A 17,213-nucleotide genomic window follows, 5' to 3' on the forward strand; every position below is an offset into this window, starting at 1 on the left:
AAGTGCATGTAAAAATGGGTGAACACTGAGTAAGGTCTATAGTTAACTCTATTGGACCTATATCCATTTTCAGGTTTGATATTGTACCACAGTGATGTAAGATGTCACCCCTGGGGACAAAGTGCACAGAACTCTATACTGTTTTTCATCTTCCTCTAAGTCCATAATTATTCCAAATTAAAAAGTTTTTACGGGCTTCCCTGGTGATGCAGTGGTTGAGAATCTGCCTGCCAATGCAGGGGACACGGGTTCGAGCCCTGGTCTGGGAAGATCCCACATGCCACGGAGCAACTAGGCCCGTGAGCCACAACTACTGAGGCTGCATGTCTGGAGCCTGTGCTCCGCAACAAGAGAGGCCGCAATAGTGAGAGGCCCGTGCACCACGATGAAGAGTGGCCCCCGCTTGCCGCAGCTAGAGAAAGCCCTCGCACAGAAACGAAGACCCAACACAGCCAAAAAATAAATAAATAAATTTTTTAAAAAAAGTTTTTACAATTCAAAGGAATGGGACAAGACCTATGAATGTTACTGATTCAGTTTGGGGTCAAAAAGAAAATAGATTTGAGATTAACATCTTGAGAAAAGAAAGTTACTGTACATAGCCTCAGACTTCAGTGGATGGAAAGTCAAGACAGTTTTTGTCTTTTTAGAGTTTATTAGCATTGGCAAGCATAATGAAGGTTGGTGAAGAGTTCTGGGTCTGTCCCTCATGGATGTCCCTTGTGACATGAGGCCAGTTGTCCAGATTTCTCAACTGAGAGTTCCTCATCTGTAAAATGGGGAATATTGTACCAACCTCCTGCTGTGATGATCATTTGAGATAATATATATATTAGCCTGGCACAGAAGAGTGTTTAACAAACCTTAAAACAAGGATCGTAAACTATGGCCCTTGGGCCAATCCGGCCATACCTATTCTTTTACACATCACCTATGGCTGCCTTCATGCTGTAACAGCAGAATTAAATAGTTGCAAAAGAGATAGTATGGCCTGCAAACCCCAAAATATTTACTTTGTGGGCATTTGGAGAAAAACATCTGCTCACCCGTGCATTTAAAAATGTCTTACCACGGGGGCAGTCCAAGATGATGGCGTAGGAAGATCCTGTTCTCACCTCCTCCTATGGGCACACTGAATCTATAGCTACATATGAAATAGATCCCTCTGAAAAAGACCTAAAAACCGGTGAACAGCTCCTTCATGGCTAACACTCTTGGCATACCCTCAACAAGTGGGACCCATCAAGAATAAATTAGGCTGCTGCGGAGCAACTAAGCCCGTGCGCCACAACGACTGAGCCTGTGCTCTAGAGCCTGTGAGCCACAACTACTGAAGCCCACACGCCTAGAGCCCGTGCTCCGCAACAAGAGAAGCCACCTCAATGAGAAGCCCACGCACTGCAACGAAGAGTAGCCCCTGCTCACTGCAACTAGAGAAAGCCCGCGCGCAGCAACGAAAACCCAACGCAGCCAAAAATTAATTAATTAATTAATTAATTTTTAAAAAGAAAAGAATGAAAAAGAGTAAATTAGGCTGCTTAGACAATCACAAAGGTTTGAGAGACAACCATGAGCTAGGGCAAGGTTGAAAGATAAAGTTTATCTTTTACAAGGCCACTTCTTCAGGACTGGGAGAGGTAGCTGTTTTGCCTAATACATAGAAACAAACACAATCAATCAAAATGAGGAAACAGAGCAATATGTTCAAACAAAAGAACAAGATAAAACGTCAGGAAAAAAGCCTTAATGAAAAGGAGATAAGTAATTTACCTGATTAAAGAGTTCAAATAATGGTCATAAAATGCTCATCAAACTCAGGAGAAGAATGGATGAACAGAGTGAGAAATTCAACAAAGAGATAGAAAATGTAAGTACCAAACAGAAGTCACAGAGCCAAAGTATACAATAACTGAACTGAAAAATACACTAGGGGGTTCAACAGTAGACTAGGTGAAGCAGAAGAAAAAATCAGTGATCTAGAAGACAGGGCACCCAAACAGAACAGCAGAAGGAAAACAGAATTTTAAAAAGTGAAGCTAGCTTAAGGGACCTATGGGACAATATCACATGAAATAACATTCGCAATACCAGGGGTCCGAGAAGGAGAAGAGAGAGAGGGGCAGGAAGCATATTTAAAGAAATAATGGCTGAAAACTTTCCTAACCAGGGGAAGGAAACAGACATCCAGATCCAGAAAGCCCAGAGAGTTCCAAAAAAGATGAACCCCAAAAGATCCACACCAAGATACATTAAGATTTAAAAGTCAAAAGTTAAAGAGAGAATCTTAAAGCAACAAGATTAAAAAACAACTTGTTAACTACAAGGGAACCCCCAAAAGACTATAAGCAGATTTTTCAGCAGAAACTTTGCAGGCCAGAAGGAGTGCCATGATATATTTAAAGTGCTGAGAGGAAAAAACTTCCAATCAAGAATACTCTACCCAGCAAGGTTATTGTTTAGAGTTGGAGAGATAATGGGTTTTCCAGACAAGCCAAAGCTAAAGGAGATCATCACCACTAAACCAACCTTACAAGAATTGTTAAAGGGACTTCTTTAACCTGAGAAGAAAGAGCATTAATTAGTAACAAGAAAACATACAAAAGTAAAAATCTTACTAGTAAAGGTAATTATATAGTAAAGGTTATTAACCACTTACAAAGTTGGTATGAAGACTGAAAGACAAAAGTAGTAAAAATATAACTACAATAATCACAGAAACACAAAATAAAAAGATGTAAAATGTGACATCAAGAAGCATAATATGTGTGTGCCAGGAGCAGAGGGTGGGTGGGAAATGTCGAGTTTTAGATTGCATTCAAACTTAATTTGCTATCAACTTAAAATATACTGTTAAATATATAAATATTATATGAGCATCATGGTACCCACAAAGCAAAAACCTATATTGGATATACAAAAGATAGTAAGAAAAGAATCTAAGCAAAACACTAAAGAAAGTCATCAAACCACAAGGGAAGAGAGCAAGAGTAAAAGAAAGGAACAGAAAATAACAACAAAACAGCCAGAAAACAATGAACAAAATGGCAATAAGTACATACCTATCAATAATTACTTTAAATGTAAAAGTACTAAATTCTTTAATCAAAAGACATAGAGTGACTGAATGGATTAAAAAAACAAGACCCATCTATATACTGCCTACAAGAGACTCATTAAAGATATATGTACACAAGTACACACATGGACTGAAGGTGAAGGCATGGAAAAAGATGTTCATGCAAATGGAAAGCAAAAGAAAGCTGGTATAGCTATACTTACATGAGAAAAAAGTAGACTTTAAAATAAAATTGTAATAAAAGAAAAAGAGGGGGATTATATAATGTTAAAGGGGTAAGTGCAACAAGAGGATATAACATTTGTAAGTATTTATGCATACAGTATAGGGGCAACTAAACATCTAAAGCAAATATTAACAGATCTAAAGGGAGAAACTGACAACAATACAATTATAGCAGGGGGCTTTAATATCCCATTTACATCAATGCATAGATCATCCAGACAGAAAGTCAGTGAGGAAGCATCAACCTTACAGTACACATTAGACCACATAGTCTTAATATATATAAACAGAATATTTCATCCAAAAGCAGCAGAATACACATTCTTCTCAAGTGCACATGGAACATTCTCCAGAATAGATGATATGTTAAGTCACAAAACAAGTCCCAATAAATTTAAGATCAAAATCACATCAAGCATCTTTTCCAACCACAATGGTATGAAACTAGACATCAATTACAGGCATACCTTGGAGATATTGTGGGTTCAGTTCCAGATGACTGCAATAAAGCAAGTATCACAATAAAGTGAGTCACATGAATTTTTGGTTTCCCAGTGCATATGAAAGTTATGTTTATACTGTAGTCTATTAAGTGTGCAATAGCATTATGTCTATGAGAACAATGTACATACCATAATTAAAAAATACTTTGTTGTTTAAAAATGCTAACCATTATCTGAGCCTACAGCAAACTGTAATCTTTTTGCTGGTGAAGGGTTTGAAATATTGCAAGAATTACCAAAATGTTACACAGAAACACAAAGTGAGAAAATGCTGTTGGAAAAATGATGCCGATAGACTTGCTCAACACATGGTTGCTACAAACCTTCAATTTGTAAAAAATGAAATATCTGCAAAGTGCAATAAAGCACAGTTCAATAAAACGAGGGATACCTGTACAGGAAGAAAACTGGAAAAATCACAAATATGTGAATATTAAACAATGTGCTACTGAACAGCCAATGGGTCAATGAAGAAATCAAAGGAGAAATCACAAAATGCCTTGAGACAAATAGAAGTGGAAATATAATTTACCAAAATCTATGGGATGCAGCAAAAGCAGTTTCTAGAGGGAAGTTCATAGCCATACAGGCCTACCTCAAAAAAACCAAGAAAAATCTCAGAAAAACAATCCAATTTTACACCTAAAGGAACTAGAAAAAGAAGAAAAAACCAAGCCCAAAGTTAGTAGAAGAAAGGAAAATAAAGATCAGAGCGGAAATAAATGAAATAGACTAAATAAAAGCATAGGAAAGGTCAATGAAACAATGGCTGGTTCTTTGAAAAGATAAACAGAACTGACAAACTTTTAGCTAGCTTCACAAAGAAAAGAAGAGTATGGGCTCAAATAAATAAAATCGGAAATGAAAGAGCAGTTACAACTGATACCACAGAAATACAAAGGATCATAAGAGACTACTATGAACAATTATGTGCCAACAATTGGACAACCAAGAAGAAATGGATAAATTCCTAGAAACATGGACTCTTCCAAGATGGAATCATAAAAAGAGAAAATCTGAATAAACTGATTACTAGTAAGAGGATTGAATCAGTATGCAAAAACTTCCCGACAGGCAAAAGTACAGGACCAGATGGCTTCACTGGTAAATTCTACCGAGCACTTAAAGAAGATTTAATACCTATCCTTCTCAAACTCTTACAAAAAATTGAAGAGTAGGGAATGCTTCCAAACTCATTTCACTAGGCCAGCATTTTCCTGATAACAAAACCAGACGAGGATGCCAGAAAAAAAAAGAAGAAAATTACAGGCGAATATCTCAGGTAAACATAGATGCAAAAATCCTCAACAAAATATTAGCAAACCAAATTCAGCAACAGATTAAAAGGATCATATACCATAATTTAGTGGGATTTATTCCAGGAATGCAAGAATGGTCAACATGCACAAATCAATCAACATGATATACCACATTAACGAAATGAAGGATAGAAATCATATCACCTCAAAACAGAAAAGCATTTAACAAAATTCAACATGCATTTATGATAAAAACTCAACAAAGTAGGTATAGAGAGAATGTACCTCAACATAATAAAGTCCATATATGACAAACCTGCAACTAACATCATACTCAACAGTGAAAAGCTGAAAGCTTTTCCTCTAAGATCAGGAACAATACAAGGATGCCCACTCTCGCCACTTTTATTCAACATAATATTGGAATTACTACCCAGAGCAATTAGGCAAGGAAAAGAAAGAAAAGGCATCCAAAATGGAAAGGAAGAAGTAAAGCTGTCAGTATTTTCAGAAGACATGATTTTACACATAGGAAAGACTGGACAAAAAACTGTTAGAACTGATAAATTCAGTAAAGTTACAGGGTACAATGTACAAAAATCTGTTGTGTTTCTATACATTAAAAGCAAACTATCAGAAAGAGAAATTGGGAAAACAATCCCATTTACAATTCAATCAAAAAGAATAAAAGACCTAGGAATAAATTTAACTGAGGAGGTGAAAAACTTGTACACTGAAAACTTGACATTGATGAAAGAAATCAAAGAAGACACAAATAAATGGAAAGATATTCCATGCTCATGTGTTGAAAGAATTAGTATTGTTAAAATGTCTGTATTACTCAAAGTAGTCTACAGATTCAATGCAATTCCTATCAAAATCTGAATGGCATGTTTCAAATAGAACAAACAATCCTAAAATTTGTATGAACCCCCAAGACCCCAAATAGCCAAAGCAGTCTTGAGAAAGAAGAACAAAGCTGGTTATGTCAATTACTCTTCAAAAAAAAAAGCTCCTTACTACACAAATACGTCTAACTGACCTTTGACAGAGGTGCAAATGGAATTCAGTGGAGGAATGATAAGCTTTTCATTAAATCATGCAGTTGGACATCCATAAGCAAAACAAAATGAACCTCAAGCTAAACCTCATACCTCATACAAAAATTAACTCAAAATGGATCATGTACTTAAATGTAAAATATAAAACTATGAATCTTTTAGAAAAAAAAGCAAAGGAGAAAATCTTTGGGATCTAAGGAAAGAGTTCTTAGATTAACACCAAAAGTGTGACCCATAAAAGGGAAAACAAATTGAAACTCATCAAAATAAAAAACTTATGCTCTGCAAAAAATCCTGTTCAGAGGATGAAAAGACTGAGGCAATATTTTGCAAGCCACATTCTAAGAAAGGACTAATACCTAGAATATATGAGGAACTCTCAAACCTCAATCCTAGAGTCTGTCATACAGAGTGAAGTAAGTCAGAAAGAGAAAAACAAATACCGTATGCTAACACACATATATGGAATCTAAAAGAAAAAAAAAAAAAACGGTTCTGAAGAACCTAGGGGCAGGACAGGAATAAAGATTCAGACATAGAGAATGGACTTGAGGACACGGGGAGGGGGAAGGGTAAGCTGGGACGAAGTGAGAGAGTGGCATGGACTTATATATACTACCAAATGTAAAAGAGATAGCTAGTGGGAAGCAGCCGCATAGCACAGGGAGATCAGCTCGGTGCTTTGTGACCACCTAGAGGGGTGGGATAGGGAGGGTGGGAGGGAGACTCAAGAGGGAGGAGATGTGGGGAAATATGTATATGTGTAGCTGATTCACTTTGTTATAAAGCGGAAACTAACACACCATTGTAAAGCAATTATACTCCAATAAAGATGTTAGAAAAATAATAATAAAAAAAAAGAAAAAGAAATAAGTAAACAATCCGATTGGAAAATGGGCAAAAGACATGAACAGATTATTTCACCAAAAAGAATGTACAGCTGGCAAGGAAACACACACAAAAGCACATGAAAAGATGTTCAACATCATTAAGCCATTAGGGAAATGCAAATTAAAACCACAAGATATGACTACACACCTATCAGAATGACTAAAATAAAAATAACACCACCAAATGCTTGTGGGGTTGTAATGAAACTGGATCACTCATACATTGCTGGTGGGAATATAAAATGCCACTCTGGAAAACAGGCGATTTCTCATAAAACGAAATATACAATTACCAGAAGACCCAGCAGTTGCCGTCTTGGACATTCATCTCAGAAACACATATGTTCAGTCAAAAACCTGTATGTAAATGTCCATAGCAGCTTTATTTGTAATAGCCCCAAACTGGAAATACTCAGATGTCCTGCAATAGGTGAATGATTAAACAAATTGTGGACACAGCACCCTTGGACTTGCCAGCGTGTCCCTGCCTATGGAGGACCCTTCTTGGTTTAGAGGACATGTTCGTCCATTGAGACAGGGGGCTGGAGTGGATGACTTTACACGTCCCATTTCCGTACAACCATCCCTCTGATTCTTTCCACAAAGAAGCAACCCCCCTTCGCCTCGCCTGTTTTCTTGACTCATGGAAATGGGGAAAGTGGGGGCTTCCCACAGAGTGGGCTCCTCATAAGTATGTGCAGAAGAAATGAAGCATTTTTCTTTAGAAGCTTCATGAAAATGCAGTCCATTACAGGCCATTGTCATGACTTTTAATCTGAGGTCTTTTCCTAGATTGAAAAGTGTGTGGGCAGTTGGGGGAGAGAGAAAGAAGGAGGCAGGAGAAAAAGGAGGGAAGGGAAATACCATTGTTGAAACCTTTCTCTATGTTATGTTTCCCTTTTTGGCAATAGATGTTTATTCAGATTTTTAAAATGTGCCTCCTTGACCTTCTTCCTAAAAAGAAGACTGATGATGAATTATACCAGAAGATTCTCTCAAAACAAGAAAATGTAAGTCTTCAACCTATATTTCAAAATAACTTAAAAATAGTTTATTATGATATATAAAACAGTAAAGTGTTTTTCAATGTATAAAAATAGTTTATTACAATATATACTTTTCAACACAATATGGTATATAAAAGTATAGCTATAAACATAAAACTAACAATGTGTATTATTAAAATGTGGAAAAATAAGTAGAAAAAAAGAGAATGTTGGTCATGCCCACTACTCAAAGAGAACCACTATTGATTCTATTTTCTGTACAAGTTTGGGGTATTTTAAAATATATAATTTGCTTATTGGTTATAACTCTTCCTACTACTTTGCATTCTTCTCATTTCAGTGTTTTATACAAGCTTTATATTGTTTTATGTGCAGCAAAATGAGTCAGGGCTTGGAGTCAGAGTGGTGGAGATTGATATCCTGGTCCTGTCTTTCACAAACTCTCAGAATCCTAGGTTGTTCCTTTGTGCAATGGGATAATAATTCCCATCCTGTGGGATTACAGAAAGAAGAAAATGTGTATGAAGCGCCTAGCAAAGTAACAACCAGACCCTGATTATATGATCGCTGCCATCATTCCCATTCCCACCAACACCACCACAATCATCTTCATCATCATCATCAATATCATTGCCATTATTATCGTTTTATTACCAACACAATCACCACCACCACTATCATTATCATCACCATCGCCACCACCGTCTTTATTATTGTCATCATCGTCATAATCGTTCTTATTATGACCATCACCACTGTTACCATTGTCTTCATCATCATTCTCATCATCCTCATTACCACCACCATCACCATCCTCCTCCTCATTACCACCACCACTACCAACATTTCATCATCGCCACCATCGTTGTTGCCATCATTCTTACTCCTCCCATTGCCACCATCATCCTCATCTGCATCGTTATTCTCGTCTTCGTTACCATGACCATCACCACCTCCACCATCATCCTCATCATCCTCACTTCTGCCATCACGACTTTCGTCTTCATTATCATATCATTGTCATAATCCTCATTCCTTCCATCACCACCATTATCTTCATCATAGTCATCATTATCATCCTTATCACTGCAACCATGAGATCTGGGGGATTGGGAGGAGGGAGTGTTTCTTCCTCACTCTTCTGGATTCCAAGGGGGAGGATTCATCACTACATCCCAGGGAGAAGGCAGTACATCTTCATTTTTGTTAACATCATTGTCATCATCCTCAGTACCACCACTGCTGTGATCCTTATCATCAGGCAATGCACAGAGTGCTTTACACACATTATTTAATCTTCACAACAGCCCTGTGAGTGCCCATCATTCTTTTTGTTTATAGCTGAGGAATTTGAGGCTCAATGAGTTTAAATGACTCTCCAATGACAAAAAGAATGATAATGGTGGTGGTACTTGTAATTGTACTAGTAATGAATGTCATATGGAGAGAATAAGAGCTTTGGTATCTGCAGGCCTGGGATCAAATCCCACCTCTACCACTTCCAGAGCATCTTAATTATGTCAGTGGCTACTGTTCAGTGGAGGTAGTCTGGCCAAGGGCTTTAAATGCATACTTTCCTATAATATTGACAACAGCCTCAGAACTTCTAGATGAAGATGAGAAGTGCCCAGAAATGGCAGCTGCTTTGGAGAGAAGCAGCATAGCACATGCAGTTAGAAGAGTGGGGCTCTGGAGTCAGTGAGCCTAAGGGGCCTAGCCTAGCACACCACTTCCTACTGGGAGACTTTGGACGAAATATATCAACTTCCCATAGATAAGGTTCCTCATCTGGAAAAGAACCCTCATTTATCTCTTGTAGAGATGCTGTGAGAATGAGAAGTCACACATGGCTTCCCCTTGGATAATCAATAGCAGTTTTCCTAATGAATTTGGACCCACACCAGTGTTGATTACATGTCAGTGAACACAGGTCTAGAGAAAACAGAACAGCCCAGAAAACAGAACAGAAAACAAACCCTCCACACTCCAGGTTGGGGTTTGAAGGACTCCATACATAGTGTTCCCCTTTTCCTTCTAAGTTCTGAGTTAATTAAGAGAAAGTGTTGGGGAGACAGAGAAATGTCAGCTTTATCACTGAAAGGGGCCAGCTTGGAAGACATAGCTTAGGTGCACAGCGATCATGGCTTGCTTCCTAACACTGAATCCCAGGATTAGCTAAATTGCTTACCTAAATTGCTTCCTGGCAAAGCTGGGCCACCTCAGGCCTCCGCACACAGAAGAGGGACCTTTGCTGCCCAGCTCACTCTGGGCTGAGGTCACACCAGAGCAGTGGCCACCCCTGAATGGTCCACCCCAAAGAGGAAGAGGTTGGGCAAGCTAGGGGCTGTGCTCACTTCCTGCTTTTGAACCGCCAGTCAGATACATATCACTTCCTCCCTGGGGTGTACTAAGTAATCCTTCCCCATGGAAACCAGAGGAGTGGGGAGGAGACACTCCATCCCACAGCCCAGATGTCATGACATGTTCCCGGACTTCATAAAGATAGGAAGATACTATTTCATTGTTTTAAAAATATGGCGTATTTTGGGGGGATGAGGGAAAGACTATAGAAGAAAATACGTAATCCATTATTCCCGAAGCTCTGTGATGATGTTTATCATCAGTCCTTCAGTAGGACAACACCCAAAGCATTTAATTATGGTTAAGAAATATTTTATGATAGTGGGGTGAAAATAAAAGCATTTCTTCTCTAGAATTTAAGATACATTAGGTTTTTTCTGTATTTGCCTTTTTCTTTTTTTCTCCAGGATTTGGAGGAATTAGAAAAGAGACTTCAGGTCAGACTGTCAAACACGGAGATGTTGGGTGCTGGTGACTCTGAATACATCACCCTGGCAGATGTAGAAAAGAAGGAGAGAGAATATTCTGAGCAGCTAATAGCTAATGTATGTGATGGATTTTCTTTCCCTTATAAAAAGTGTGGTTTCTGGGACAGTTCATTTGGCGAGATTAAAGAGATGGTACCTAGAAGCATGTTTAATACTAGAATTCCCTGTTGTGTTCTTCCCTGGAGCCAGGGATCCAGTTTCTGAAATTAAGTGGTAGAGAAGGTATAATTAAGGGGCCAAGATTTACTGAGGGAGTCTTTTTTTCCTCTTTATGAATTCTCCTTGTTTAAATTTTACATTGATCTTTTTATCATTCAAAGCAAAGATCACTCTAACCCTCTGTGTCATTACCGCCCTGTGGCTTAGAGCAGATGCCAGCTGCTAACTTCTCAAACTCCATGCATCACTCATAAAAGCATGTTTTAAATTCTAGAGAGGTTGGCTTCCCTCAAACTCTTTTTTCTTTGAGGTTCTACTACCTGCTGTTCATATATTACGAATTAAACAAATATTTTCTTGGCACCCAGGTGTTGTGTTGGACTCTGGGAATTCAAAATGAACTTAGACCTGGCCCTGCCAGGGAGATGCTCAGGCCTGTCTGGTGGGGGGCACTGACAGGTGAACGGATGAGGACTTTGTGGGTTACAAGTGCCATGATAGATAGAAGTATGGGAAGACTGAGGTACAGCGGGGAGAGCGATTCATTTTACCCCAGGGTTATGGAGGTCTCTGCAGAAGAAAGGGCCATCGAGAAGCTTTTGGGGAGAAGTGTGGATGGATGCTGTCCAGTGGGTGGGCAGAGAAGGGAGCCAGGGCTAGGAAGCGGGCTGAGCAAGATAAAGCCAGAGGTCTTCCCTGAGGGTTTTCATCTCATGCCAAGGAGATGGGCGTCACTGAAGCAGCAGAGGGTGGCTTGGCCCTGTTCTAGAAGGACTGCCCAGGCTGCTGTGTGGAGGATTGTTAGGAGCTTTGGGGCTAATCCAGTAGGAATTTCGTGAAGGCAATTGCAGTAGGGATGGAGAGGTAAGAAAAAGTGGGAGAGCTGATAGGGTGGTGTCTAAGGAGGTGGTGGTGGGAAGAGGAGGGTGTAGAGGATCAGGTCTACGGAAATAAGGATCCCAGAATGAGAACAAGTTGGGAGGGAAGATGGTGAGTGTGGCTTGACATCCTGAGTTGGAGATGCCTGGGGATGGAGAGTCTCCACTAAGCTCAGGTAGGATCACATGGAGAGCGAGGGTATTCTCGGGATGAGATGGCTAAGGGAGGGTACTCAGCCCAGATTCTGGTGGTGCCTAGACTCCCCACAGCAGTGGAATATCTTGTCCATGTCTGCACATTTCAGGCAGAGGATTGATAGTTCTCATAAGATTCTCCAAAGTATTGGTGTCCTTCACTAACAGAGATGCTTCTGGTCCAGGGGTGTGTGTAGAAGGGGTAAAGAAAGGAGCCTCATGCCAAATCTTGGATCTTGCCAGCATTGAAGGAGCAGGAGTCAAGGAGAATCAAAACAAGAAGCAGAGCATGGACCTTGAAGAACCAGGAGAAAGTCATGTCACGGATGCCACGGGAGTCACGAGTTTTTCAGAAGAACGGAGTGGACGTCCTGGTTCTCTGCAATGGGAAGAGAAGAGGCGAAGCTGCTTGGATGTGGAACTCTGTTTCCGGATGTGCAGGAATTCACAGATGACAGTCCACATTCTCTGAGAGCAGTTGGGAAGAGGTCATCTGCTGGGGCGAGAGGGGGCAAGAGCAGGGTGTGAATGTGAGGGAGGAGGTGGCCAGGGCAGATAAAGGGTTTGCTGAGCTGCCACGAGGCCCTTGAGACAGGACACCAAACTTTCGAAGAGGTGCCAGTTCGCACAGGTGTGGGTTTTCTCCTGGCCATGCCCAGCCCCTGAGAGATGGCTGGCCGGATTAACTCAGAGTTTCAGGTCGCCGTCTCTCTCCACCTTTAGCCACAGCAAGAAGATCAGCATGGGCTTCTGGAGCCACTAAGCCCTGACCCCTCCCACACCCTGCCCAGCAAGCAACGTCCATCTCAGCATCTGAGAGGTGGAGCCAAGATGGAGAAAATCACAGCTGTGGGAGTTGAAGGGACCTGAATCAAATATGCCTCTGCTTCTCGTTGCTTCTGTGACCCTTGTCGAGTGACCTAACTTTCTGAGGCTGTTCCTTGTCCCTCCGATACATATTTCATCTAGAAATAAAATGTGTGAAGCACGGAGCCTGGCTTATAACCTGCATGCCGTAAAGAAAAGTTGCTATGACTATGGGCATTGTTGTTCTTAGAGCTCTGGAAGGCTGCGGTGACAAAAATTTAGCCCCCAACGTTCTAAACCACTTGGCGATTCCCTACTCTCTTCCTAATAAGATGGTGGAGAAAGGAAAAAGATTTGAAGGCAAAATGTTTTTATGGTCATCGTCATCTCTGTCATATTGTTCTTTTATACTTTTAGGACAATAATCAATATTTAAATGGCCATTCATGCTTTTATTTCCAGGATGCGTTTAATCCCCTTTAAAGATCTGGAAGCTTCCAGGAGCGCATTGTCGAATTTCATGCACCCCCCACACTCCCCACCCCACCGCTGGGCAGTCTTTCAGCTGTTTGAGCTGGGGGATCTCATGGTGCTTGCCTTCCTTATCAGCAGCCTGTTGGTGTTTGCTGAAAAGCCACCTTGAAACTGACTGGCACCTACAAAGAGGAACCTCTGGAGAATGTGATTGTTGCCAAGATAACTTTCTCCAACGTGTAGAATTGTTTATAATCTCAGTTTGTGATAAGGGGTGAATAGTAATGCCCAAACCTGAGCCGGACAGCTTTAAAGCTTTCTTAAATAAGTTTTCTCCCCCCACCTCTTGCATCTCATTCTCATTTCACAGATGGAAGCTTTCTGGAAACAGATGGAAAACATCCAGCACTTTCTGGTGGACCAATTTAAGTGTTCCAGCTCCAAAGCCCGACAGCTCATGATGACTCTGACAGAAAGAATGATTGCAGCTGAAGGGCTATTGCGTGATTCTCAGGATTTGCAGGCTCTGGTAACGCTGGAGGGGGCAGGGAGGGAACGTGATATTCCAACTAGAGACGTGGAATCCGGAAGCTTGGAGCACCGTAGGGGTCATTAAGTTCAACACCTGCAGATTGTAGAAAGGGATATAGAGGCCAGAGAAAAGCAGGGTATCCATCCATCCCTCCATCTGTCCATCAGTCATTTATCTGTCCGTCCATCCATCTAACCATTCCTTTAGTGGAGAGACTGGCCCGCTCCACGTCACTACAGCATAGGGCACTGGTTCTCAATCCTGGCTGCACGTTGGAGTTATCTGAGGAGGTTTACATGGTACTGATGCTTGGGTCCAAGATGGGTCCCCACCCCAGAGATTCTGACTTAGTCTGGATTTGTTAAGGTTCCAGGTGACCACAGTGAGTAGTCATAGTTGATGCCCACTGGTGTGGACGGAGCTTCAGTTAGCTCTCCTGACGGCCCCATGTATCACCTAGGGGGCTTAAAATAATGCCCATGTCCCGGGCCACTTGCACAGAGATCCAGTCTGATTGGTCTGATGTGGAGGACCTGGCATTGCTGTTTTTAAAACTCCCCAAACAATTCTGATGTATAGCTGGGAATGCAAACCACTGGCGCAGAGGAATCCACAAATCCAAGTCCGACTTTGACTCTAAGCTTAGCCACCTGAAGCTGTGTGATCTCGAAGAGGTTACTTAACCCCTCTGAGCTTCAATTACTGTACTTAAAATAGGTGGTCCCCAGGAGTTGCTGCAGGCAGGGCCCGGGGAAATGCTCGGTCACCTTCGGGTTTTGTTGTGGAGGTTTCGGTCTAGCCCTGCTGTGTGCAAAGTCCAGGGCACTACCCACCCATTTCCCCTTCCTCTGACCTTGAGAACTCATGAATTACATCTCAGACCTGTGCACCTGCCCAGGTCACTCCTGACTCAGAAACCTGCAGCAGCCGCCCTGCCCTCAGCTCAGAGACTCAGCTCCTCAGACCTGAGGAGAAGGTGCTGCTGAATGGAGTGGTCCCTGCTGCTTCTGCACAAACTGCTCTGCTCCTCAAAGTGTGGTCCGCAGACCGGTAGCATCAGTGTCACCTGAGAGCTGGTTAGAAATGCAGAATCTTGTCCCCCCTCCTGAATCAGGACCTGCATTTTTTAACAAACTCCCAGGTGCACGCAGCTGCTTGAGAACTTTCTTTGCTTTTGCTTATCACGTGCACGTATAGTTTCCTTACCCTCCTCGGCACTGCTGAAAGATAGACACACAGATATTTCATTCCCAAAGAGCAGAGGAGCCAGCTGAGCGACTCACCTAGGACTCCCATGTTGCCTAATGATATCGCTCAGCCTGTGCCCCAGGCTTCCTGGCTTGCCGTCCAAGGCCCTTGGAATTGGATTTTGATTTGCTAAGGCTGCCGATATGAATGCTTATCAAAAAAGAAAGACTTTTTTCCTTTTATTCTTTTTTTCTTTGTATTTAATTATTATTCCATCAGCAGGATATTGATGCAGAAAAAAAATGTATCCTTAGCTGACTCTGGCCCGAGTGTTAGCCGGTCACTTCCAAATAGGAAGAAGGGAAAGAATTTTCTCCAGGTTATCTGTAGGCCTTTTCTTCTGTCAGCATTTCATGAGCACCTACTGTGTGCCACGTCCTGTTACAGGAACAGTGTTGCAGACTGGAGCTAGAAACCTGAGCTCATCCCACAGTTGCCTTTTATTAGCTGTATGACATTGAACAGGTTACTCTTAACCTCTCTGTGACTCAGTTTCATCATCTGTAAAATGGGAATCTGAATAGCATCAGCTCTGAGAGTGTTAGAAAGTGGACAACATGTAAGACCTTTAGAACAGAGCCTGGCCCAGGGGAAGTGCTCAGTATGTGATAGCGATTAGACTCTGGCAGGCCAAGTGTCAGCAAACAAAATAGACATAAACAAGTCATCGTAATGATGTGTGGAAAGAGCTACAATCTATGTTTGTACAGAGAGGGACGGGTTGGCTCTGCCTGTATGTCAGCGTATGTTGTTGATAAACTCCAGAAGAATTCAAATTCTCAGGCTGGAGACGTCTGAGCACTCTGGCCTGGGCAGTCGGAATGTGTCGCATGGAGTTGCTGAATATCAGAACTGGAAGAGCCCCGGAAAGGGCCCCAGAGGTCATCAGAATCAGTTTCTAGGGATACTCGAGAGAAAGAGGATGCCAGGAGGGATGTGGGGACCTGCTGTACATAATTATGACGACAGCTTGCATTCACGAGCACCTACTATCTTCTGGTTGCTATTTTAAGTGCTTTACCTATTTTAACTTATTTAATGCTCACATCCACTCTGTAAGTCAGGCGTAGGTGAGGACACTGTGCCCAAGGTCATGCAGGTCTGGAGCCAAATTTGAGCCCGGACACGTTTGAGGACTGGCTACAGCTCTCAGAGCCAGCAGTGGCCCCTCGCCTCCTATGCAAGTCCCTTTACTCCTCCCACCTTCCATCTGATGCCCCTCTGCTCATGCTCACCTCTCGACTCTACTCCTGTCTTTCCTTGAATATAAATCCAGAGGTTGAGCTGTCACTCTCCAGCCGGGTGGCCTGACCGTGATGCCTTAGAGGTGGCTGCTCTGGGCACCGGGTGCTGTCCCCCACGCCCTGAGCCTCGCTGGATCCCTTGCCGGCCACACCTGCACCGAGCGCTTATCCTCTTGCGCCCTCTAGCGGTCATGGGCCCGCTTATGTAGTTTGCGGAGAGGAAGGTTCAGAGCCGCTGTCCCTGGGCTATTTGGGTGGCGTTCCAGAATAAACCTCAGTGCTCTTGTCCATAACTGGGGGATCATTGTCCTTGCCCTGTTCACACGTTGTTCAAACACAGACCAATGCAGTTCAGCAAACAGTGAGGCCCAGGGCTGGTTACCGGGTGTTGCAGGTATGGCTGCTGTCTCAAGGGCTCTCAGTCCAGCCTGGGACTGTCCCTATGCTTAGACAGAGGCACAGGAGCAGCAGAGACGGGAGGAGGGGGCCGTTGAGGTGGAGAAGGTCAGGGAAGGTGCCACACAGCACGTGAGGATGAGCAGGACCTAGCCAGGCAGGGGAGTGAGAGGAGGCCGGGAGGGTGTTCCAGGCGGAGGCCCGTGCGTGCAAAGGCCGGGTGTGTTGGGCAGCCAGGGGCAAGGAGGTGTGTGGGACGAGGCTGGAGACTCTGCCAGGCTTGGTCCTGAAGGGCCTTGTGCACCGTGCCCAGGAGTTTAGACTTGGTTTGAAGGCAGTGACTGCAGGGTTTGGGCCCCAGGATGGCAGAGCCACGTTTGGACCTCAGAAAGGCCCCCTGCCTGCTGTGC

General features: G+C 42.4%; 1 protein-coding gene across 5 annotated transcripts in view; it reads left to right on the plus strand.

The window, feature by feature from the left end:
* Positions 1 to 17,213, plus strand: part of EVC (EvC ciliary complex subunit 1) — an 82,378-nt gene that overhangs the window by 19,482 nt on the left and 45,683 nt on the right. For all 5 annotated transcript variants that reach the window (XM_082462774.1, XM_082462772.1, XM_082462773.1 and 2 more), the window contains exons 6-8: positions 7,926 to 8,024; positions 10,790 to 10,927; positions 13,754 to 13,912. In XM_082462774.1, the coding sequence (XP_082318900.1) occupies positions 7,926 to 8,024; positions 10,790 to 10,927; positions 13,754 to 13,912 (396 nt within the window). The remainder of the gene's footprint in view (positions 1 to 7,925; positions 8,025 to 10,789; positions 10,928 to 13,753; positions 13,913 to 17,213) is intronic.

This window comes from Balaenoptera physalus (genome assembly GCF_965194825.1).
Source record: "Balaenoptera physalus genome assembly, chromosome: 5".
Lineage (NCBI taxonomy): Eukaryota > Metazoa > Chordata > Mammalia > Artiodactyla > Balaenopteridae > Balaenoptera > Balaenoptera physalus.